The 23,307-nt window shown below is 39.5% G+C and overlaps 1 protein-coding gene and 1 long non-coding RNA gene across 8 annotated transcripts in view; one reads left to right on the forward strand and one right to left on the reverse strand.

Moving 5' to 3' along the window:
• Window positions 1–5,310, reverse strand: part of LOC103463936 (uncharacterized) — a 23,182-nt gene extending 17,872 nt beyond the window's left edge. The window contains exon 1 of the long non-coding RNA XR_533558.1: window positions 5,201–5,310. This is a non-coding gene — a long non-coding RNA (uncharacterized LOC103463936). The remainder of the gene's footprint in view (window positions 1–5,200) is intronic.
• The window catches only part of lpp (LIM domain containing preferred translocation partner in lipoma), a 187,048-nt gene that overhangs the window by 116,812 nt on the left and 46,929 nt on the right, over window positions 1–23,307 (forward strand). For all 7 annotated transcript variants that reach the window (XM_008407672.2, XM_008407670.2, XM_008407668.2 and 4 more), the window contains one exon: window positions 20,886–20,982. In XM_008407672.2, coding sequence (XP_008405894.1) covers window positions 20,886–20,982 — 97 coding nt within the window. The remainder of the gene's footprint in view (window positions 1–20,885; window positions 20,983–23,307) is intronic.

The following is a 23,307-nucleotide window of genomic DNA, read 5'->3' on the forward strand; positions in this document are numbered from 1 at the left end:
TGCGTGCGTGCGTGCGTGTGTGTGTGTGTGTGCGTGTGTGATGGCTTCTTATCCCAACACTCTATGAAGGATGCTTACTTTCACCACTGCTTGATCTCCAGTGTAGTTTTTACTGATTTGCCAGCTAACATACCAATTTCTACGAGTCTCTCCGTCTCTTTTTGTTTGTTTGTTTTGTGAAATTAGAGGAAAGCTAAGCTGGATGGTAACTTTGTGTAACAGCTTGAGCTTGAGTGATGTTTGACAAGACGAGGATTATTTTGGATCCGCAGACAGTGAAAACCCCTCTGGAAGGTCAACCTCGGCTTCAGCTTTCAAATGCGCTTCACATTTTCTCTGCCCTCCGGTTGTGGCCTCCAAGGTTATCGTGGGTGACTGAAACCAGCGGCATAAACCACAACTGAAACTGAAAGACCATTTTTGTCAATTGAAATAAATAAAAACAGTAATTAATGGGGGAAACTAACTGGAATTATATTGTGCTTTTATAAAACTAAAGCATACAAGTTAGAGATAAAATATCCTTTGTTTTTGTGTTTATGATCATTTATTTGCCTTTCAAAATAATATAAAATAAGATTTTCTTTCCCCCCCTCCCCCCCACACACATGCAGTTTATGTCAGCTGTTGGCAAATCACAGCTCTTAATGCTGGTCGGCAAAATGGCGACAGCAGAAATTGGGATAAAACACCAGAGTCAGTTTTCAATTATTTCAACAACAATTGAAAACATTTCTGTTAAGTATCCATTACCTTATCGATGTATACATAATCACAGCTCAACATTTTGACCTTTTTCAATTCTGCACCTAAAAATTAAGCTAAGTATGAAAAAGCTAAAACTACTATAAGTAATAAAAACTAAACTGAAACTAAGCAACATTTAACTAATAACTAATAAAAACTAGCAAACACTCTGAAAACTAACTGAATTGTACAAAAAGTGACAATGAAGTAAAACTAAACTATAATGAAAACCCAGAACTGTTACCGGCGGGAACATGAGAGTGATTGGCAGCGCTAAGACCCTCCTCCTGACTCTGATTGGTCGTTTCTGACAGAGCTTAGTGTTTCTAAAAATAGCACTGGGAGAAGGCAGAGAGTTTCATTTTGTCATGTTATTCTGCCATAGCATAGTAATAGTTTTAGCAAATATGTAAAAAAAAATTCATACTGTACCTTTAATGTCATCTCTACATTCTGTGAAAACCAGTCAGAATATAGAATGTTAAATACAAACAAAGTTTGCCGCTCGTTGCCAGCTGTAGCTGACATTTACTAGAATTTCTTTTAACTGCAATCATAAAGACAATACCTTAGCTTTTTTATGTTATTAACCTATCAAATGTTTTTAGTGATGGTTCATAAGAAACTGGATATGTCACAGCACAACAAAATCCAAATTACTGGTAGGTAAACAGTTTTGTTTAAAGCATTACACTATTTTTCATGAAGTAGAGAAACAAAACTGATGTATCAAGCAAAATACCGTATTTTCTGCAACCTAATGCCAGAAACCTTTAGTCCCATCTCATCAGTCATGTTTTTCATGGTTGATGTTTTGAATTGTGGCATTAGTTGATTTAACTTTGTGTTTTTTCTAAAGTCAAAATGACCATCATTGCAGTTCAGCTTTATGGTTTTCAAGAAACGGCTGGTTGTTTTGTTTGCTAAACTTGAACCTTTTGCACTTGTAAGTTGATCGGGGGTGAACCTTTTCCCGTGTGATGTCATCACCTCAGTTGGGCGACCCCACTTACCCTAAACATGAGAGGCATGGCATGGGGAGGCCTTAAAAAAAAAAAATGAAAAGAAACATGCAGGCAGACGGAGTGGAGGGTTACCAGCTCCACTCCAGATCACCAGAGAGAGGCTTGTGCGGCTGGCGCAGAGTTAAAATGTGTAACTACAAAGCGGGAGCCCAAGGCTTCAACAAGATCAAGGCATGTTATCTGAAAGCCTGTGATCTTTACTGTGTAGACACACCTTGAAACAAATTGCACTTGTTCTTTGCCAGTTTTACTCAAACAAATCAACTCATCTCTCTCTTTATTTTTTTCCCATTATTTAGAGATTTTCTATTTAGAAAAAAACATTCCCATCAGATTGTTTTTTTTTTGCTGTAAATAACCTTCAGTCTAGCTTAATTTCTTCTCAGTGGTATCATCGAGAGAGCTCCTCTAAATATAATCTTTCTTTTCTTTATAGTCTTCTGGACAGACATTTCCCTCTGGCAACAGCATTAAAAACCAATAAATACTTTCTGAGAAAAATGTTAAAGCCGGTCTCTATTTTTCACCACGTCAACAAAGTGTTGAGATTAAAAAAAGCTGCCTCAAATTCAAACGTCTTTCATAAACACATGTATTCATTTGTCGTTCAAATGCTGTTTCGCATAAAGGACACGTCTATTTCTGTCCGGCACTTTCTTTTATATAGTAACATACAGTAGCTCTCTGAAAAATCATGCCTGTAGAAAATAAGCTTGTGTGTGGGTGAGTAGCTGGATGTGTTCAGGTAATGAACCTAAGAGTATAATTAGAACATTTTCCAGGCAGTTTCTCAGGGATATTGTCTTGACAGCCCAATTAAAAACATAAGCGTGATTTTTATCTCTTTTTTGTGTTGTTGTTTTAAAGCAAACCAGCTTATGTTAGACAATTAATACTCCAATTATACCTCAGTGCTGTCTGTCTTTCAATTTTTTTTTCTGTGCTCCTCCTACACTTCAAGAATATTTTAATATATGCAGAAAAGTCACATTTTTTTTACATCTTGTGGAGTTTTCAGCTCAGTTGGACAAGATCTATGTCAAAGATTTTTGACATAGATGGCTGTATTGTTTCTAACAATACAGCCAACCCACAGGAAAACCCAGTATTGAGAAAACAATACTGGGTTTTCCATAAAACCTTTTTATGTTTTCAAAAATGATAAACTGTGTTTTAAGGAATCTGTAGTCAGTGTACAATAACCCAGTACTGTGAATTTTATGTTTGTTCAATTTTAAGATGGTGTTTATACTGCAGAATGGACTGAAAATGCTCTCTTTTGCATCTTCACAAGTGGAATTAAAGTTGAATAAATCTTACACTGTTTCATAGAAACTGTTCAGTTTAGTAAGAGCCAGGTAACCTTTTACGTAGAGTGTGTGGTTTTGATTTTGAGTCAATAGTTTTCAATAAAGCCCAGGCACATTAAAAAAGTGCAAATGTCAACATTAGCATCATTAGCAGCTAACAGTTAGCTAATTGTGGTCTTCTTACAATGCAGATAAAGCAGAAACGGTGCTAGATATTGTGAGCCGCCTTTAGCTCAACACACAGGGGACGCTGGAGAACTATTTCCTTTCTTACTTCAAAGTAAGAGTGTAAACCTTAGTACGCAGCTGAAGGCGCTCACCATCACATTAGTAGCTTAGAGTTTGTTTCCTAGTCGAATTAATTTGCCCACAGCAACTTGATGTTACTTTGAGTCAGAGTTGAGATCTCTCAGAAATATGCGGTTTTGGTGTCATGAAGTTTTTCCCTCTTCTAAGGGTGACACTTTTTGAATTTGACTTTTTGAACATAATAGTTCAGACAATAAAGACGGCAGCCTGTCTGATGACGATGTGTCTGATGTAACAATCTCAGTTTTTTGGAGTCTCAAATGAAAAGGAGTAGTGTTTTATTTAAATAACATATTACTATTTATATGAGACAAATTAGAGTTTTTTCTGAAACATGGTATCTACAGATTTCAGTTTAGGTTTGCTAATCTGATGACAACACTGGTTGATCTATCACTATGCTGGGTTGAACATATTTAAGTATTTGTATCCATTTTCATCATTCCTCTAAATAGTTCTACTTGTACATTAAGGCTGTGAAAAAAGGTAATCACTAAAATCAGACATGAAATTGTGTGATAAGTAGAGTGTGAGCAGAGCTCTGGTAATGCACAATTAAGGGCACCACATAAGGCAGTTCCAGCCTCTCAGCCTGAAGCTCATGTTAGTTAGGAACACTAAATCTGTGGCCTGATATCAGTTGACTGACTGACCGCCTCGTAACGATGCAGCGCACATTCTCCTGTAGGATCATCACAGGTTTTTCCTGCTCCAAAGCAGGTCGAGCTCTGCGACGGGGGATCAGTTAGGCTCTCCTGGCATTCGGCATGTACATGCTGCTGTTTAAAATTACTGCTGTGCCACCGACCATGTTGTCAAATGACACAGTTCATGGTGGTGGTCCCCAGTGGATCTGTTTACTGACTCCTTTATAGAGAAAAGGTCACTCTGCTGGACCCGATCCTTGAAGTCTGTAACTGGATGTGGGTCTGTTTATAGGCGCCTTTCTCGTAGCAACACATCGACGGTCGCTTCCACATTTAAAACAGTTTTACTGCTCATCAACGGACCTCCGGCGTCAATAGAGTCATTAACGAGAGAGATCAGAGCCAGGAGGGCCAACGTGGAGTTGTGTTACTCAAAGATTTTAAAGTGGCATTGCTGCAACCCTTTTCCTGTTTAACAGAAATTAACACACATGGAGTAAATTACTGTCTCTGATGGAAGACATTGGTTGGATAAAGGTTTTAAAAGGATTTGAGTTTTCTTAAGTTTATGAAGCTATTACAGATCGACCCCTGCTGTTGATCACTGCTGGTTGGCTACTTGAAACATGATACTAAACTTTACCCTCCCTTTCAAGAAAAAAAATCTAAAAGTAAATAAATGTTAGAAGCAACAATAGCACATATACGGACGAATGTGTGAAGTAGTTGTGAAGTTGCCTTGTGACTATTGATTTTATAGTTCCTAGCATATACTAATAAATTCTTAATATTGAGTTTTAATGTCTTATTGAGATAGCTCTAGAAATATTCTGAAAAGGACTTTTGATGATGGGAAGTTAGGATATTTTTGAACAGAAAAACCTTATTGAAAAAAAGTATCTCAACAGAAAAAAAACTAACATGATTCCCTTTAACCTGAGATATTTAGTCAAAGTCAGATCTCAGTTTTTGCAGTGTACTTTGCACTTTTTACTTGTATTGCAGCACAAATGTTATGAAAATGAAGAATCTGGATTTCCCCGATGCAGTCCAAGAGCAAAGTGACACAACTCACATACACTCACACACACGCACGCACGCACGCATGCGCACACGCACACACACACACACACACACACACACACACACACAAAACTCTGACCTGTGGAGTCAGTGTGTTGAGCTGAAGTCAGAATTTCTAAGGATCCTTTAAAGTCTGATGACAGTAGGAGTGTAAAAGCAGATGAAGTCAGCTGTGTGACACGCTGCCCACCGGTTTCCACATCAGCCTGTTGATTTCACTCTGAGCTTAATGTCACGTTTGGATTACTCAGCTGCTGATTGGCCGCTTCACTCCCCACCGTGGAGTGTTTTTTTTTTTGGTTTTTTTTTAGGTGTTTGTCACTCTACCTGCTCTTAAATAACACCCTCCCTGCCGTCCCGTTCACCTCCTGACCCTGTGAGACAAACAGCACAGCTGCTAAATAATCCACCGGATCGATAGCTGTCATTGCAGCCCAGTGAGCCGGAGCAATCTGAAATATCCCAGCTGAGTTTGTTCTTGGCTGACCAGCTCTGCTCCTGTGTCTGCAGAGCAGAGATGCAGGCGTTTGTCTCATTGGGCTGCAAAGGTTTTGATCTTAACAAAACTCTTTTAATGAACGGATTGTCACTTATCTCTTTAAATTCCATATGAACGTTTGTGTTGTTGTTTTTAGAAATGTTGAATACAGTAAACTAGATGAGAAACAAAGTGAGAATAAATTATGAAAATAAAAGTTGAGAAACCTATGGAAAGCTGATTTACATTAAATTAAGGGACCTAAATCACAAAATTGAAAGCCACCCATTTAAATAATTGAAACACTACACTTGGCTGCAATTGCCACTAAAAACATCTTGTGTTCATTTTACAGTGTACTTTTTAGTGAATTATTATGTGATTGTTTTTTGCTGTGGTCTCTTGGTCTAGTTTAGTTTTTTTTTTCTGCAGGTGTAGAAGCAGAGTGTTGACTTGTTCTCTCATCTTCCTCTCTTATCTCTTTGTTGCACTTTAAACCGTCTCTCTCTGTTGCAACTAAAATAAATCCAAAACAATTTCTACTTAAGTTTCATATATATATAAATATATATCAAGTGGAGCAACATGGCAAAAGTTGTAATGCTCCACTTGTGAAAATGAATCTGCTGCGCCACTCAAACAGCTCAGAGCACAAACAAAATGTGTCCCGTCTTTGTTGCGCTTCACACATTTTCCCTGCTTGCCATATTAGATCCCATTAAAACACACGGAAATTTGCGTTTTATAGAAAAATGTGACAAAATCTAGAAAAATGTGTCATTTTAGATGTAGCTTAAAATAAACAGGAATCTTGTGAAAACTGAATTTGACGGCGATAATCCACATCCAGACACATCAGCTACTCCGTATGATTAGAAGCAGATTTCAGACTTGTAAAGCCCCAACCAAACCCATCTTCCTCTGTATGAACAGTGTCCCCTGTTGGCTCTTCATGTGCATACACCCCACCCCGACACCCCACCACCCCAATCAGTGCAAAACTCACAAACAAGTTCCCCTGTTGTTTACGGAGAGTTGCAGAAACTTTCTTCCTCCCTGAGCTCCTCACATCCTCCTCCTGCCCACAAATAGGGGGGCTTTTATTCCTCCCCCGGGTTGGAGACTCTGAAACGTGTGCACTTTCTAAACTTCTTCTCTTTTTTTTTGTTTTTTTTCTTCCACATCTCCGTCTAATCAAGGAAGCAACCCCCCCCCCCCCCCACACACACATACACAACTCTCCCCCCTCTGAGGTGTTGGCTGTTGGGTCAGACTGTCATCCAGATGAGTCGTGTCGTTGTTTAGAGGTGGGGAGTGACACGGATAAATCATGGTTTTATTTTGCCGAGAAGGTGAAATTACACAGGAGGTGGACGGCGGCGTGGATCGCAGAAGGGAAGCTCTCGTTGCCAGGACATGGACTTGAGGAGACTGACCCGTGCGGGCCGTCATTATGTCCGCCGCACGGGGCCTTAAATATAGATCCTGGGTTCCCAGATGAGGCCGGAGCCGGACGGAGGCGCGGCTCTTCTCGCCCAAAACCAGGAAAACCTGCATCCTGTTTTAATATGGCGTTTGCAGCAGTTCACAGGACTGTAATGGTACACCGAGAGGTGCCAAATAAGTTTTATCTCAGTCCCGGCAATTTGTGCAGTCATTTGTTGTTGTGGTTGTTTTTTCTTGAGGTTTTTTTTTTCTCCCCAGATTGCTCGTGGCACCCCTCTCTCTTCAACTCTCTCTGATTTTCAAATATCTGTTTGCAGGGGGATGTGTCAGTTCTAAACAGATGACCTAGTTTTTATGCATGCACCATCTTCCACGCATAGAAAGACCCTTGTACATACGTTCCGTGTCTCGCGAACGCACCCGGGTCAATCATGCTATGTGAATTCTGTTAAGATTTGAGCTTCTGTGGGGGAAAAAAAAGAAAAAACATAAAAACCCGTCAGTTATAGAATCGGTTAATTTTTAATTATCTGCTCTGTACACAGCTGCTCTACGGTTGACTGTTATTTATTTTTTTCTTCAGCATTTAATTGGAGCTGAAACAGCATGACCTATTTTGTTTGGAGAGAATGTATACTTTATCTGCGCCTCCTCAGAACGTGGCCCTGAGCTTAATTTTTGCAGCGCTGTAATGGTTCTCCTCAAAGTGTAATGCAGCGCAGATTACTCATAACCTGTTTAGCATTGCAGGCAAGCAAATTCATCAACTGGATTACATAAAGCCACAAATATATTCAGACCCCCTTTAGTGTGCATTTGCATGAAGTGAATCGATAATGCGGCTGATGGAAAAGTGACGGGGCAGCTTTAGCTCGGAAAATTATACTGTTTTGCATCTTAAGTGGAGCACCTGCAATCAGAATGGCGAGTGGGTTCCCTGTTCGTCTAAAATGTGCCTGGTCAGGCTTCCGACTGAGTCACTGCGCCACTTTTCCGTGAAAGTGATCTGCTGTGTCACCGAAAAGCAAACTTGAAAAAAAAAAAGGACGGCCGTGAAACTGCAGCACTGGCTCAAGTAAAGCCATTCTCTGTACATTTATGGGCCCGGATTTCAGCCTTGTAACCCCCGAAAGTCGAAGTGAAAAGCATAAATAAATGAGTAGTCGTGTCAAAGTAAGATTCATATGCCTTCCAGTAAAAAACATAAAAGTCTGACTTTTTTTACAAATTATTTATACTTGAAATTCAGCCAGATTTCAAGAATTCTCACAAACATTTCATTCATAACTAAATATATAAATAGTGTTATTGATAAATAATTTATACTCCATAAAATAAAAAGTTTCCCTAGGAAGTAAAAAACAAAAATATAAAAAATATATTTATTTATTAGGAGTTTATTTTGTCTGTTTTATGTTATATTATATATTATTATATGAGAACATGAAATAAAAATTCCCTGGGGAAAAAAGCTAAAAAATAAAAGTCCATGAAATACTTAAAGTACCTTTACAAAATGTCACAAAACAAATCATTATGACATGAATAAATAAACTGCAAATTAAATGCGTAAATTTTTTAAATAAAACATGGTGGTGGAAGGGTGATGATGTGGGCTTGCTGTGCCACTTAGCAGAATCAACCATGTGGGCCTCTGCAGTCAAACAGGAAGTGAACGGTGTGATGGCTAAAGCTGAGACCACAGTAATGATGGCATCAGTGGACCAATGATGACAGAATTAATTTAAAAAACAATAGAATCGACCTGATTGGACCTTAATGTCATTGTCCAACGTTTGATGTCAACAAACATCTTTAAAAGGAAGAAACACATAAAATTCCACCAGTGATGTCAGAAATTGTGAATACTACAAGTCATCAAATCGGAAGCTAACTTCAGCTCTGTATGCTTATACAACATCACATTGTATTGCAGTAAACTGTCAAAAGAACATGTACTACTGAATCTAAAGTGTGGTTCTTACAGATGTTGTATGTAGACTTGCCAACTCGGCACCTGTAGTTGACTTCTGACTGAAAAACTCATTCGAAACTCAGCTGTGCCGTGCTTTCGACTTTGCCAAGTTTTATTCTAGGTAATGTTGTTTAAGGAGAGGAGTGCCATCTAGTGTTTGTTAAAAAAATGCAGACAGCTTTCAAAATACGGGCTAGAGCGTACCGCCAAACTTCAGTTTGGCTAAAATTACGGGACATCCCGGCAAATACGGGACAGTTGGCAAACCTTGTTGTTTGCCAACCAGGTTTCTTGATAAAGTTTCCTTCAGCAAGAAAGTACGAGTCGCAGATGACCAGCCCAGGCATGCTAGTTGCCAACCTATCCAATGCTAATGGCAAACAGAGGAAGTAGGGAATGAAGCGGGTCACCAGCCTAGGCATGGTAGGCACTAGCTTCTCTAATGCTAAGTTAAGTGAATAGTTTTCTCATTTGCCAACGCCAGCCACTCATCTATGGCGGTTGCTCAGTTGCCAGGGCCGGACTATAAATAATCAGATCTGTTGGTGGCTTTGGAATGGATATAGCCTCATGCGACAAGGAAGTAGCCACTGCTGGGTGCACAATAGCCTTAATTTAGGCACCGATGCCGCACCATAGGGCTTGTGCAATTTCACTGTACAGAATACCTCTTCAGCGCTGTTCTACAAGGTCCTCAGAGGAATAATATTGCTGGAATGCTGGACTTAGAAAGCGGTGTGCTCAAAATCTCCAGCAATCAGCACAAATGTCCTGAAGTGCTGTTCTTTCTTTAACTTGACATAATGAGTGGTTTTGTATTGCTCATCCAAGTTCCAGTTTACCCCGAGGAAGGACCAGATGATTGGTGTTTTCGTCCTAATGAAAGGCTCAAATTAAACACGACTCGGCCGTTCGGTTGTAGACGCACACAGAGACGTGCAGGAAGCGTGTAGAAACTCCCCGGAACGGAGAGTGGGCCCGATCCAACAATCCTTTCATTGTTGTGGTAAAACGGAGTCGCCTAAGCTGCTGTAATCACTCGTTTAGTGTTGCGGCAACAAATGCGTATTTTTAGACGTTTTCAATCCAATAATAAAGGTCCAATCCCCTCATGAACCCTCACTAATGCAGGGGTCCATTTGCTTGTTGCTGGGTTTTATTATTACCCCTTAATAGGCCTTATTTGCTTTTTCGGGGCTCTCTGTCCATTTCAGATAATTCCATTGTGATTTGGGGAGACAAAAGGAAGCGGCATGTCAGATTGAGCCGACTGAAGCCTGACTTAAAGCTGCAGCTCCATTGACAGTAAAGAGCATTTTCCATTGTGAAGTCCATCATCATTTAATCTGTGGATAAATATGGCTGCGAGTGATTATGTCTCCCTCAGTTTGTGCTGATGGTGCACGGGAATGTTGAGCTGTTATTAAAGGTAAGGCGGCTGGTTGAGGTTTGAAGTGCAGTTTGGCTTTGGTGAGCAGAACAGAGGCTCTATAAGGCTGATTGATGTCTGCAGGTATACAGACACAGATTAGGGTTTAGCTGTTGTTCATTGGGGCTCTGCTTCCTCTCTTATTGCTGTCACATTCAGCTTAGTGGGGTTTTTTCTTGTTGGTAGTGTTGTTTATTCAGCTGCTTGATCTCATTGTTGTATCTGGACAAAGCAAAAGAAGAAAAAAGATTGACCTAATTAGCAGGGTACAACTTTTAAGTCATCAAAATGTTATTGTCCGTCACAACGTAGGCCTTCATCAGTCAATAAACCTGAGCAAACTGTTTTGCGTCTTCCATTTTTAGACGGCCAAGAAAATCAAGTCAACAAGTAGCAAAGGTTGTTTTAGACCTTTTTCAATCAAAATGAGACAATAGATTATTGACATTTCTTTTAAAAAGTGTTTACTACCACTGTTTTTTTAAATGTTATTTGTTTGTGGCAAGACTCTAAAATGTTTAATTCTTGCGTCCAGATGCAAAAACTTTGATGCCTGGAGACGATACTTTTTAATATGTGGTGTCCAAAACAATTCTCATGTAGGGTCATTTCTTCACATGATGACATATAACCCACCTCTTAACCTAAATACATACAACATCGTTTCCATCCATAATCCAAACATTCATGCTCTTTGTCGTCTTTGTTTTTTTTGTGTGTATTTCTTTAGCGGCTCTACAGTTCCACACACAGACCTACCATTTTGTTTTGGGTTGTTTTGTGTAGTTCATGGCATTTCTGTGAAAATATGATGTATTTAAAAAATTACACCTTGGTACATTTGGAATAATTATGATTTCTTTTGGACAAGGTCCAAGAGGCACAAGTTAATATCAACTCCCCATGTTACTGTACCTCCCATTGCGGTCCAGCCGCTGCAGACCAACACACAAACACATGACAACCAACCATGCATGTCCATAGTTACTCTGAAGGTCAATTTAGGGAGACCAATTGACCTAACCCATGTCCTCCAAGAACATTTGTTCCTCACGGTGAGTTGAAAGGTCTCAACACATAAGGGGATCTGAATTTAACCCACCAATGTTCGACCCGTGGTCCACATCAGGAAGCAGCTGTAGACCTTTACCCACTATGCGGTAATAAGTAAGGGGTAATAAAGGATTGCAGAGTGAATATGGTATAAAATCCCCCAAAAAACAAGAATCTTAGTTTTGCTCAGGGTTGCGCAGAGGGCAGCCCAGGCAGAGGCCCTGTGTGGCCCCCCAACTGCAGTCCAAGAACGGTAGAAATTTGGCCCTCCAGCAGATGGAGCTGGTGCAGCCGCATGCTGCTGATTTTCACTGAGTCATTTATCTTCAATTTTCTTATTCAGAAAAGGTTCGGTACAACACAAAAAGTATATATTTCTTTTGTAAGCCATGTTTTTTTAAACTTAAAATCAGACTTAAGCACATACATTTGTTGAAAGACGGCACGCGTTTTCAAACAAAGTTCTTGTCGTCGTTGCTGGGAATAAAGTAAAAAAAAAAAAAAAACATTTCCTGACCAATAAAATATAAAACATTTAGAAAACTTTATTCAGTAAAACATCTGAGACCCCACAATTATTAATTTTCTGATCAAATGAGACTGTTGTTTAGTCAAAATCTTGCATGTCATTTATTGCAGAGCAGTTGAAAAGAATGTCAAAATAAAACAATTTTAGTTGTTGCTTAGGAAATGAACATTCACTTTACACTGTCAACTTCAAACAAAACACAAAGTTATAGCTTAAAGTTTAAAGCAAAGGAAGAGATGTTTTGATGTCACATCCCCATAAAGATGACCTGTTTGTATAACAACCTCACAGTGAACCACACGCACGCGCACGCACACACACACGCACACGCACACGCACACACACACAGCAGTCACCATGTTTTCACCTTTCATGGTAATACTGTTCAAGCTTGCCCAAAAAGTCAGTATCTTTTTTAATTTCTAAAAAAAAAAACTTTTATTGACTCCAAAATAGTTTTGTTCATGTTTGCCATGTAAAAAAGGAGAATATCCACATTTAAAGGTCCCAAATAAGTTAGTAACAGTCATGATTGTGATCATTTAAATATATTTGTGAGAATTAAGAATTTATGCCTTTATGTTATTTACAGACTCCCAGTGAACTGAACATGGACGGCTTTATTGCTTCTAATGACTGCAAAAGTCAAGATGACTGCTTATGTCATACTGTCCAACGTGTTCCTGTCATCTGCTCACCTCACAGGAGCACACATTGTGCTATTGCACAATACAAATGTTCTGTTCAGGGTCTGGACGTTGCTGACCTTGATTGAAGAAAATTAATAGCTGCTGGTTATCCCATTGACTTCCTTGAGACATTATGTTTTTCTCATGATTACATAGTGAGTCATCACTTACTAAAACACTTGTCCGGACTGTCCAGACCTACAGTTTATTATGTACAACTGAGTCATACTCCAGTCACCTTGCACATGGCAGAATGTCCCCATGTCTGCCTGCTCTGACCCCCTGCATACAAGTGTTGATGTTAGTGGCCCAAACCTCTTGCTCAGACCTACTACTTCCCAAAGTGATGACTTCACATAAAGAAACCTTCCTTTTAAATGAACGGCAGTTTTTACAAAGAAAACTGTCGTGTGTGAAAAGATAAAATTGTCTTTTTTTTCTCTTAAACTACCAATTCTCTTTCATTGTAGCCTAAAAAGAGACGCTTTGGGGGGCAGGGGGATTGCAGCAAGGTTGAGTCAGAAAATCCAGGATCAAAACTCCAAACAAAGGATATTGCTGTAGACACAGAGTGCTGTTTTCAACTAAAGGTAGAAGAGGAATCATAGTCGGGATCTATCAAAGTTCCTTTTGTCTTTATTGGCCCATGTTACATCTTGACAAGTTATAACTATTATCTCAGTCTCCCATCACAGCCGGTGTTTTAATGGGAGACGGGCAGCAAGTTTAGTTCTGGGTGTGTTTCAGAGAAGTTCTGAATCATCATCAAATACAGAAACTAAGTAGGCAGAGCCATGCAGAGACATTTGGAGGGGCAGGTGCTCAGAGTTAAAAGGGACACATAGAACAAGATCTTAAAGGAGCAATATTGTGTGTTTTCCTACCACATACAATCAATTTATAGCACAATGAAGTAACAATGCTACCTTCAGTTGAATCAAATATGACTTAAAATAATTTTGACTTTGTAATTTAACAACTTGAAATTGGGCTTCTGTCTCTTTAAGAAGCTCCTGTTCTTTCTGACACTACGCCTTCAGGAAGTTATCACAACATTAACTATTAATCCTTTATTGTTTTTACCAGCGTTGCACTGAGAAGTAGCTGAATAATGAGCTCTACAGATGCACAGTTCCACCAGATATTTGCTAACTGCTGGTGGCTAGTCTGCAGGAGCCGAGTGTGGGAGTCTTGGGTGACTCCTGCTCTGCGAGGCGGACGTTTGGAAGCTTGGAAACTGCAGCTCCAAGGTTGAGATGCTGGGTTCACCCAGTCGTTTTGCACAGCTGAATGGTTGAAAAGGGAGATGAAAGGATTTCTCAAACACGCTTGAAAGAATCAAAGCAACACTTTTAGGTTAGGGAACAAAATTATAACATGATGTAAAGCTAAAAAAAAGTCACTTTTACATGATGTTAGCCCTTCCTGAGTCGTCATCTTGATTTATTGCAGGTTTGGCAATACGCTGCCAAACCTGCAGCGTATTGCACTACCAAATTGTTGGTGCAGTAATTCAGGCTACTGATTACGTAACACTTTTAGACGTGAACTCCAAATGCTACAGGCCGAATCTTTCTACAGCAGTAACTTCTGTTCTCGACCGATCTCCTCCTGTCTTCAGCTCCACTTCCTTTGGGTTGAAGCGGAGCGGAGAGCAACCCGTGAGTTGCGTTGTGGTGACAGTCCAGATCTTCACGTCCCTCTCAATCTGCACCATTGGGGCGGAGGGGCAGTGAGATGTAAAACAGGGTCAGCTTCTCGTTGCGTTGCCCTCCTCCGTTGCACCTCCGATGCTCTGTGAGCAGTTGTCGCTGTCACTTTGGTGGGAAAACAGATGCCTGAGGTTTGGATCCTGGCAGGACATTCAGGGCATCAGGTGAGAACATCTCACGAGCAAAACCCTCCCTCCGCCACCCCTCTCCCTCCAGCTTTCTTCCCACCCGCTTCCACTCCACCACTCACTTAATCACTCCTGACACAATGCCAATTCCACATTGAGCGCTCCTCACGGCTTTATTCATAGACTCTGCAGCCGGGCAGCGACCAGCTCCCATAGTCCGTTGTTACGCATCTCTTTCACTTCTTTTTGTTGTGTTTTTGATTACAAGTGCTCTGGCATTTACAAGCCTCTGAAGCCTCGGTCCGAATGAGGGCGATCGGCGGCCCGTCAGGATGTCTTTCAAGGAGGATCACTGCTGATGAAAGAAAGCAGACAGCGGATGACCTGAACCCCTTCTGCCTCCCTTCTGCCTTTTCAAACTTGTTGTACATAAGAGAAGACAACAGGTGCAGCTGTTAACCCAGTCACCGCTAAATTTAAGCCCCAACTTCAATGAAACCGGGGCCCGAGTGTCCTGAGGGCGCAGGCAAAACAATTTACCGAACCGAGCCAGATATAACTAGAAAAAAACTCGCGCCCGCCGCACGCACAGCTGCTTTACAGCTCCCATTGTTGTCTCTGAAAAGCCGAACAGGAGCCGCGAAGCAATCATAAAGCACGCAGGGAAGCAATTTCTTTCTCTTATTCAAGTGAAAAATTATTCCATGCTGTCACAAAAGACTCCCTAACAAGGTGCTTTAAACTCTCTGGCAGAGCGTTGCTGCGGGGCGGCGGAGAGCCGGATAAGATATAAATGAAGCTTAAAGTCAAGAGTCTGTTTCTGGTAATGGGTGCATTTCGTTCGCTCTCCAACCCGCTTTTGATGTGGAGCGAAGATTAACCGTGTTCAACTGTCTACTTGACTGTCTTAAATTAACAGCACGGGTTGACAGCCGCAGACCTTCTGCGAGGCGAAGGGAACTCTAAAAGAGATTTACCGCGTTTCTCCTTTGTGCGGCTTGTGGTTGTGTCTATTTCTGGCGCGTGGCACCTTTTGGTCAGTGCGCAGTTTCCAAGAAAAGCCGCAGCATTTAAAGGTGACAACAAAGAAATACTGGAGCACTGAGGAGAGCTCCCCTTTCATCTCCCACTAATCCTCCCATCATGCGATCCGGGCTAATAACGGCTGAGCGGGGCACGGGGTGCCAAGGAATCCCGGCCCAGCTGCTTTCTAGAAACAAAGTGCTTCTGCAGGGCAGACACGCTCCTTCGTTCGACATGTTGATCCCTCACAGCTAATGAGGCCTACTGTCTGAGCTTCCTTTATCAGCGGGGCCGCATCCTGAGCCGGGCCAAGCAGCAGTCATGCGTCATAAAGTTTACACTCCCAGATCCATGGTGGGCATTAAGCAGAGCTCAACGTTTCTCACTCCCCCTGGATATAAAGTACAGATAGATGGCCTAATCTGTGAACTGGAATACCTCTGTATTCTATTATTCATGTTCTACACATAGAGTGAGTCAGATTGCAGAATATCATGTCTGCATTTGATGCTTTTGGACTGACGTTAGCTCAAATCACTTTGGAGCCAAATTTGGATTTTCAGCAGAAGTTTTTCCACTGATGATAGAGGACTGAAATATAACGTCAACTTACCAAAATAAACACCCTTTTTTTGCCAAAAGATGAATTGGGTAAAAAAACCAAACACTTTTTGGTGATGAGTAACAGATTAGAGTTTAGATTTCGAGCCAGTTATTTTCTTGATGTTCGGGTTGGGCTCACAGACGATGCTGGCTTGGGCCTGTCCGGGTTGGATTTTCTTAGGCCTGATCTAAACTCTAACACAGATAAATCAGAAAGTCTAAAATGTGTAGTTCCTGTTTATGCACAAGGTAGTGGTAGCTTTGCAGCATAGATAGCTGCTAATGTAAGTTAGAAAAGCAGTAGCTAGCACTAGCACAAGCTACCACTAGCATAAACACTAGTGCTAGCTAACTCTGCTAGCACTATCAGAATACTGTAATGCCTAGGCCGCACCAGTAGGTGGAGACAACCTTGAAATGACTAAATCAATTGACAGTATTTATCCTTTCTTCTCTGGCATTGAGTTCAGCTTTCGTTTGAAGTAAAGCACATTTGATGTACATCAAAATGGCTCCACTGTTTGGGTCTAGAAAGCAATACTGGGCATGCTCAGAGAAGCCCTCCTGATCGTTGATATTAATCTTTACATATGAGGACCAGATAGCTTCTACAGTAAATTGGAAAAGTATTAGCTTAGTTAGTTTAGTTCTTCAGATGTAGTGAAGATTTGATAGCGACTCAAGTCAGCCATCTAAAAAACACATTTCTGACTTTAACTCATGACTTAACTTTTCTGTGTCTCAAGTCTTATGAAGAATATTTATAAGGAGTGAAACCAAGCCTCTATGAGTTACAGGCCACAGCTGAAAGATTAAAAGACATTTTAGGGTAAAAACTAATTAATGACGGTGGATTGTTAATCGTTCTTAAAATATAATTGCTAAATGTCAAATTAATCCGAGAACAAACATAATTCTAATGCAAGGGTTTATTTTAAAAAGAACTAAGAAAAAAACAATTTTCTCTTTCAATGCAGGAGCTTAAAACCACAACCGAAAATTGTTTAAGAATTTATGTGCATTTGTTCTCTTAGAATATTAGTGTTTTTAACAAAATCACCAGTGGCACAGTCATTGGTGACCAAATGATACCTTTAAAGTAACTGAAATATTTTACTATCTACATTTAGCTTTAATGTAACTAGAGTTTCTAGGAACTTGGTTCAAGTACGCCATGACTTTCTGTTTCTCTTCACGTGTAAATATGATGCGACACATTGTAAGAGTTCCAGCAAAACATTATGACCCTTGACGTAAGCAGAAACGTGTGTGTGAACCTGAGTGGTTATCTATTCTTGGGCAACTATAAAAAAAAAATTGTAATGACACTAAACAAAAATGTGCTAATTTCAGGCATAAATCCAAACCACTGTAACAAATAACGCTCTAAATCTGTCTGTCCATCTAAACAAAATATTCCTTTGCCTTCCATATGGAACGTTGAGTCTACATCTTCTTACATCATCTCAATAATTCACCACATCCTCACATCGTTCATACATATCGGCAAAGGTTTTATTTTTTAATTCATGAGTGTTTCTCAAAGACGTCTAGCACATCTCGTGTTCATTTGGTCTGCACAGCTGCCAAGCGGAGCCTTACGACGAGCCCATTTTCTCTCTCACCTCTGTGTGCCCTGTGGAGCTGCAGCGTGATGGCGCGCCGCACGTGGCGAGCAAACCCTCCCACGGCTTGCAAGGAAAACTCACGCATGCTGAAGCAAAAAAAAAAAAAAGACTTTTTCGATTGTTTGGGTACAGCGCATCAGAGAGACGTGCTTTAAGTGGATCATAATGGTTAGAAATGGAAAACGGATGTTGATTTTTGACCAAATGGAAATGTGTTGTTTTCTGTCGTAGTATGCCAGTAAAAGGCAGGAGGCTGCAGACAGAACATATAATTCAGCAAAGCTGTTAGTTGGTGAAATGGTTCAGTCTTAATTGCGACTGATTATTTTATTGATTAATGTGATTAATTGATTAATCAAATTTTTTAAAAATTGCATATTCTTCCTATTTTTTATTTAACCATTTAATACAATATTAGACATACATTTAAAGGTGTAAATAAGCTAATCACTTCCTCTTTTAAATAAGAAAATTAATATTTTATTGCCTAAATGCAGTAATGTTGCATTCATTTAGTGAATGCTCTATCATTTGCAGCTGAAAAATCCTTCCAACATCGATGAGTTAAAAGCTCAGTCCTCCCTGCTTGGTTTAACATCCACATTGTGTAGCAAAAGGTATTTAATTGGAGATTAAACAAATAAAATAAAATTACAGAATCTGAACAAAGTGAAGCAAAGACTATGTCACTTTAGGAGTTCTGGGTAAAACATATTTCTATGCAAATGTTTTTTCTTCCTTTTTTTTTGCACTTTGCATTCTTAAATGTAAAATATAAATGTATTTTGTTCTGATATAATTACTGCTCTAAAGGAAGGTATTCCTTCAGCAAATGGCCATTTGTGAGTCTGCGTACTGCAGTTAACGATTAATTGATTACCGAATTAATTGACGATTATTTCAAAAGATTGATTAATCACAATTAATCTGATTAATTGTTTCAGTCCTAATAAAATATTGCTTCATTGTGAAACTGTGAAGTTTGTCCAATCCCAGACATAGTGGTCTACCTAAGCTGTTGTAATTTAGCATTTGCCTATTTGGGTTGCAGAAATGCAGCTCCTTATCCCCTGGTGGCCACTGAAGGGCATAGCAACTTGAATAAAAAGTACAGCGTATCCCCCGAATAATGCACTTGTGCCCTCAGTTCTGCTACTCAGTTCTCCTGTGTGCTGCTGTTGTGGCGCTAAGCCACATACTGTAATAACCTCTGGATATCAAATGGTTGCGCTACAGACTGAGCTTTTCAGACTGTTTGCTTTCAGGTGTGGCGCCAATCTCTCGGCAGGATTTTTGTGCTAGTGTGGACAAGGCCTCAAACCTCAAACATATGACAGCATATTAGGAGTAAATAATTTCTGACAAAAAAATTTACTGGAAAAAAACAAATACGTTTCTGAGCTCCAAAAGTTGAAAATTTGTTACGAAAACACTCAAAACGTTTTATAGTCTTGAAGAAGCTTAGACGTTTCTGAGTTTGAAAAGTTGAAAATTTGCTGGGAAAAAAAACTGCTTTTGAGCTTAACAATAGAAATTTTCTAGAAGATTATGTGAAATTTCTGACTTTGAAAAGTTGAACATTTACTAGTAGAAACTCACATTTTGAGAATAATCTGAGACATTTTTTAGAAAAAACACAACAAATTTTTTTTCTAGAAAATGTCAAAAAGTAATCTCAAAATTTGTAAGTGTTTTATCCAACATTTACTCTTGCTTTTTTAAAAATCTGATCTACGTTGGCTCTAACACGTCGTCATGCCCATCAGCATTCATGATTACGGGAACTGTCACAACTAGTAGTACTGTCACAACAGGCGAAACAAAATTTTTCATCTGTTTATTGATTTTTGTGCCACAGAACATTGTTGTGATTTAGCTTTAACATCAGTAATTTTGAAGGAGTGAAATTCACTTCATTGATCTCCATGGATTTTATTCCAGCGTCCTGCTATTCAGACAATCTACACTATTGAATACTCTGCTTTGTACCGTGAACACCTCTCTGCCCTTTAGATAGAAAACACAAAAGCTTTTTATAATCATTGTTGACATTTTGCTGAAAAACATAAATATCAATAGATGAAGTGTAATAAATTTCCCAGGGTGAATTTTGTATCCCTCATTATACGCAGGCTAAGTACCTAAAGGTTAGAGGTAAACAGTCAAATAATACACATTCGATAACTGCAGGATAATTACCCATACATTCTGCCTCCACAAGTATTTTTTATTTGCATCTTTTATTGAAGATGCAGATTTGTGTGTCTGCCACATGAAAGCGTGAATAAAAGAGACGGAAACTACGGCGACCTCTCCCAAGTGTCGCAATTAGGAGCTGCTCAAAGGTCGGCACAGATTTCTGGGTTATTGAAAATCAAATCCGCTGCAAAGATCTAGGAAGGCTATCGACATGTGACCGTTATCTGAAGAAAAAAAATAAATAGCCTCTCCGCTCAGCAAAACAGAGAGAATCCAACGCATCGCCCCTGGAGGATCCCCGAAAAAGGACAAACAGGCACCTGAGACAAGGGATCGAGCCCAGGCCCGGAGCTGGAGCAGAACAGGCTTTTTAAATGTTTTTTTTTTTCCTCTTCAAGCTTTAAAGGATGATTGGCAGAAAATGTCAAATGCGACACGTCAGCCCCGAAGCAGAACACACAGAGGACAGATGTCAGAGACGGCGCGATAAGGAGGCGGGCGGGCTTATAGGAAAGAGACGACTTCAGAGGGTTATGTCACCGAATCTAGAATCCATTTCAGATCTCATCTAAATACCCCTCACCTGACCTGCCTCCCCAAACGCTCCCAGCTTGAAAGCAGCTTTCTGATAATATTTACCTCTTCCTTCAGATTCAGTCGGGGGGTCACTGTTTGTTTTTTGGGTGTGTTTTTGGTACAAAAGCAAACCTTCTGGTCTGGGCCCTCAACCAGGGTCAGATATCCCAGAAGGCAAAGGCATACTCTGCATGTTAATTACTCAGTGTGTTTTGTTTGGCCCTTGAGACTGTGCTTCAGTTTTCTTCTCTCGTTCAGGTTTTAACCCCGACGTTTTTTTTTTGCTTTTTTTGCAGGGCGGCGCTCCCGCCTCGCACCCAGAGGACGAACTAGCGCGCCTGACCAAAAAGATGCTGTTCGACATGGACAACCCTCCGTCCGATGAATATTTCGGTAAGACGTCCGCAGTTTATCTGGTCTTTGTCTTCCTGTTTTAATGATCTCCTGAAGAAGAAAACTCTTCCAGTCCCCAACTTCTTATTTTTATTTTTTGCAGCCCCCAAATAGTTTGTCATAAATCCCAGATTATCTTGTGTTTTTAACTTTTCAAACAGAACAGTTGCATTTCAATCTTTAGGCACATCATTGTGAAAGGATTATAACCAATCATTCTTTTTTTTTTCTTTGTGTGTCTTTCCAAGTAAAACTGGAGGAACAATCAGGGTTTTGACCTTTTCTTATTCACATCAGTGCTTTTAGCACCCAGTGCAGGTTGTTTCTTCGGTGCAATTGGGCCAATTATGGAAAAGATGGAAATTTGAAGAAGTAAAATGTTTTCATAGACTGAGCTTTTTTTTCCCTGTGTTGATGTAACCACCTCGCCTCGTTACTGTTCTGTTTATAAAATAAAAATGGCCTCAAAACTTTTACTCTAAATTCCCCTGAAAATATTTGCTCCAGTTGAGAAAGAAAAGGTTTGAAACCCAGCGGAGAAACGGAGCGTTTGTGAAGGAGCGACCACTTCTGAAGCTGACCGAAACGATTAACGGATTAGTAACGATTAGTAATTGATTACTAACTTAGTGTTCGATTAATCGTTAACTTTGAGTCCACAGACTCAAAAAAGGCAATTTGCTGAAAGAGCCATGCAGTCAGAACAGTAATTAAACTGTACAAAGAAATATGCACATTCTGCATTTAAGATAAAAATGAATAAATAAATAAACTTCACCTGAAAATCTGCTTCACCTGGTTTAAATTCTCTACAAAAAACAAACTTTGAAGCACTTTTGCTGTTCAGTTATTAACTTGCTAAAACAAAAATCAACAGATTATCAATACACTGTATTCATAATATTCATATTCATGTTAAGCTTAGCAGAAAGAGCTGAGCCTAAGTCTGTTATAACAAATTTTTCTGTGCAATAAATTGTCCCAGAATATATTGCGATAAGTGATTATGTGGTAATTTTGAAACCATTTTCAATATAGTAATAATAATAATAATAATAATAATAATAGTAATAATAATGGCTTCCTAATGCAAGTCCACCTCTCTCAAAGATCAAATAACTTTTTTCTTTAAAGAACTTTTAATACTGGAACTCTAAGACATTTTAAATGTATAAAATAAACAAACAAAACAACAATAATTATCAAGTCTCTGTTGCCAAAATTGCGTTTCAAAGCTAATTATTTTTGTAGAAAATAATTAGTTCTAAGTGTCAAATATTTCAACAATATTAAACTGGAGCATTTCTCTGATTGTCCAAATGAAAATTATTGAGCACATTTTATTTAATTTACCATGCAATTAATTGATTTGTTGCCTATGGTGTCAGACTTAGTTGAGCCTTTCACATGTTGTCAAGCGTACACTGAATGATTGCTGTGTCGTAGCATTTTAGGCAACAAAAATACTTATTTTGTTATTTAACAAAGGAAAATTAATTATTTGTATATTTGCATTTTTTATGTATTTTTTATGTACAAAAAAGGGCTTAAGTGGTTAAACGTAAAAATGTGCCATTTTTTTCATCCAATTTATCACGAAAATAACCTACAGAATAATTGATTACTAAAATAATCATTAGCTGCAGCCCTAAGCATAAGTATAGTATCAAAACTGTAATTAGTATATGTCCAGATTCTATTGTTTGGCATTTCTGTATAAAAATGATGCAATTATATCTTCCTGAGGAGAATCATTTACTTTTTTTTTTGACTGATTTGAGGTAGATTTTTTTTTTCTCATGTTTTGGCCAACATTACCTCAAGATTAAAACCCAGTTTTCTTTTAGTAGAGGACAGAGAATCCGTACGGTCCATTTCCATAACCTCTAAAATTTTTTTTTTTTTAAATGGACTACACATAAGCTAATCTGAAGTTTTCTTCCTGCTGGGAGTCGCTTACCATGGCGATTCATGTTGGACTGTGGCACAATTTAAAGAGTCGCTTCCTGTAATTGTGTTTTTAACAGAGCCGAACAGCAGGTTTAGCTATTTCTGGACTCGTGTCCTCGGCTCAAAGTGCCGCTGGCATAACAACAGTGTCCTCGTAATAGCGGCTGTCAGAGGTGCTCGAAGAAACGCTGTCTGAATGAACACCTGATGCATGCGTAATGACTCCTGATGAGAGCTTTGTAGAGAAAACAGAAAGCTATTTAAGCACGTTTCATTGGTGTAATTATGTAAATAATAGTGCAACGGCCGCACACTGTGTGTTTTTCACTGTGACATTTAGTGGAGCTGAAAGAAAAACAGACGCACTCCTTCCAG

This window comes from Poecilia reticulata, linkage group LG4 (assembly GCF_000633615.1).
Source record: "Poecilia reticulata strain Guanapo linkage group LG4, Guppy_female_1.0+MT, whole genome shotgun sequence".
Taxonomy (NCBI): domain Eukaryota; kingdom Metazoa; phylum Chordata; class Actinopteri; order Cyprinodontiformes; family Poeciliidae; genus Poecilia; species Poecilia reticulata.